Raw genomic sequence first — 2666 nt, forward strand, 5'->3', positions numbered from 1 at the left:
TATTGGTACAATACTGACTTTAACATATGAGAGCTCTTCAAAAACTTCATGGAAAGATTTGTATTATCTTTTAATTCCATTTTTCCATAAACATTTTGAAGAACCCTTGTATGTTCTAGGATATGGATAGTTTGAACAACATTAAAATTATTTGCTATATAAAGGTGAGATTAACACTTAGCTGGCTCTGGTGGTATTTTCAAGAGTAGATATCTTCCTAATCTCCCTATAGTAATTGGTCTAGGCAAGTTTTCCATTTTTTGCAGTGTGTGTGGGGGGTGGGAGGGAAAGGGGATAGGGAGTTAATTTGCCAATGTGTATTACTTTTCCAGATTAAAAAAATTTTTTTTGCCTAGAGCATTATAGGAAGTATTCTCTTATAAATCACCTATATCTGTGATAAGCTCACCTTTCCCTGTATTAAGCTTAATCTTCCTCTGACCATCACCTTAGCTATAAATGGAATGCCTTTATACTTGTGACTTTAGAGGGTTTAGAGTTTATCATTCCACCTTCATAAATTGTGACTCTTTATCTGATATTATTATTGCCATTTTGGCATTAAGTGAATTTCCTGTAATTAAAAGGCTGTGTAAAATTAAGCAGGGAAAAATAATTTTAACTTTAATTTAAAATAAGTGACTAAGGTGGTCAGAGTCACTTATTGCCATTTTGGCATTAAGTGAATTTCCTGTAATTAAAAGGCTGTGTAAAATTAAGCAGTGAAAAATAATTTAAATTTTAATTTAAAATAAGTGACTAAGGTGGTCAGAGTCACATTGTGTGTGATAAAATTATAGTACATCTATAATAGGGAAAATAGCAAAAATGTTTAAAAGATATATATGGGTATAACAGGGAAAGACTATTATGCACAGACTAAATAAGAAGACACTGAGGAGCTGAAAGTAGAGGACCATTAGCCTTTTTGTATCTTCCATTTAGTTTCCTGAAAGGGAATATTTTCTCATGAGTAAACTTTTCAGCTGTATTTCTTTGACCACCGTGCAATTCTCATTGTGAATCTGATGAGAAAAGAGAACAGGAACAGTTCTCAGACTTACCTCAGGATGGAAGCCATGACAAGATTCTGGACGCCTCCTGATCTTCTGGGCCTTTAAACGTTCACACTTAAGGGATTCATTATGTTGACTGTAGTTAAGGCACATTTCCAAGGATCACTTTTCCTATTCTGTGTTTCAGAGGTCAAAACTTGGCACTAACCTCCCTTAACAACTTCTCTCTCTCCGACAGTGGAAAGGATGTAATTTTTCCCTCTCTAATATTTCTCCCCCAGGGTTCCTTACTGTTGACCCCCCTTACCAGTTTCAGCAGTAGGGGCTGGACCTCCGCACAAAAGGATATACCTGATTTCAATGGGCGCCATGGTGATGGGGGCCACGGACTCACAGAGGCAGCTGCTGTCCACCACCACCATGAACAGATTGCTGCTTGGGATTTGCTGGATGACAAAGGACCTGTTGGAACAAGAGGCAGCAAGACAGTGAGGGGTCATCTGCCATCCCTTAATTAAATAGCTATGAGGAAAACTTTCCCCCAGGTGGTAACTACTACAGTATTTTGTAAAAACACATTTCAGAGTCTGCTTTACTACTCAAAATTGTCTGCTTCCATGAGGCACTTCAGTTAAAAATACCAGTTTCACTAGGACAACAGCTACAGCCACACGCAGCTCATACAACTCACCTTGGAAAGACTGGAATTTTATATGTGCAAAACAGAAGAGTTGGAGTTGGCTAAATCACCTCTGTTTCCAAGGTTTTAGAGGTGAGGTTTTTCTGAGCCTAATTTCTTTCTCCCAGAGTCTAAACATTATCCCAAGTTGCATGTGATGTTCCTTTAGATGGGGTTTTCTCTCACCCTCCTTAAAAATAGACTGAAACCACGTCATACTGATGACAAATGAAGTGGTGAACTTCCTATACCCGTCCCTGTGCCACTTTGTACAATGTCTGCCTAGAAAAGAGGAACCATGTTTTGAATGAAATTAATGCTAGTCATTTAAGAGGTTCCACCTTTCTCAGAGTCCAAGTTCTGTACCGAGCTCAGGCCACACAGCAATTCTGATCTTCAGAATCCATCAGCACAGCTAGTCCAAATGAAGGAAGCGTGATGGCACCTTCTTGTCACACTGCCAATGCAGTGAAGTGACAAAGTCACACCACCATAAGAATGATCGTTTAACGGGCACTACTACTGACTCCTTGGAGAAACAAATCAGGGATCAAAAACCCATATTCTTCCAGAGCCAACAGTTTAGCCAAAAATGCAGACCCAGGCATAGTTCCTCTGTCACATAACTTCTCCTGATATTTTATTAACTTCAGTGTAGTCAGATGAGACAGATTTTAACCTAACAAAGTTGTCAGTTTCTCTGTAATTTTACCTTCATTCATCTTACTCTCAACAAATTTGTTCTATTTTCTAGTGTATCACCATGAAGAACTAAAATCATGCAATGAAAAAAAATACAAAGTTGTCAGTTTCTCTGTAATTTTACCTTCATTCATCTTACTCTCAACAAATTTGTTCGATTTTCTAGTGTATCACCATGAAGAACTAAAATCATGCAATGAAAAAAAACCCTTCTACTTTATGGAAAATTATAAAGAAGGGAAAAGACCCCTTTATTATTTTATTTTATT

General features: G+C 37.5%; 1 protein-coding gene across 1 annotated transcript in view; it reads right to left on the reverse strand.

Annotated features, from left to right (window-relative positions):
* Positions 1–1545, reverse strand: part of LOC103610230 (voltage-dependent calcium channel subunit alpha-2/delta-3-like) — a 4756-nt gene extending 3211 nt beyond the window's left edge. Inside the window, exons 1-2 of the mRNA XM_008594433.1 lie at positions 1366–1545; positions 1065–1147 (exon numbers count right to left, since the gene is read on the reverse strand). Of these exons, the coding sequence (XP_008592655.1) occupies positions 1065–1147; positions 1366–1516 (234 nt within the window). The 5' untranslated portion in view covers positions 1517–1545. The remainder of the gene's footprint in view (positions 1–1064; positions 1148–1365) is intronic.
* Positions 1546–2666: the final 1121 nt, after the last annotated feature.

The sequence above is a fragment of the Galeopterus variegatus genome, unplaced genomic scaffold (assembly GCF_000696425.1).
Source record: "Galeopterus variegatus unplaced genomic scaffold, G_variegatus-3.0.2 Scaffold10785, whole genome shotgun sequence".
Taxonomy (NCBI): Eukaryota; Metazoa; Chordata; class Mammalia; order Dermoptera; family Cynocephalidae; genus Galeopterus; species Galeopterus variegatus.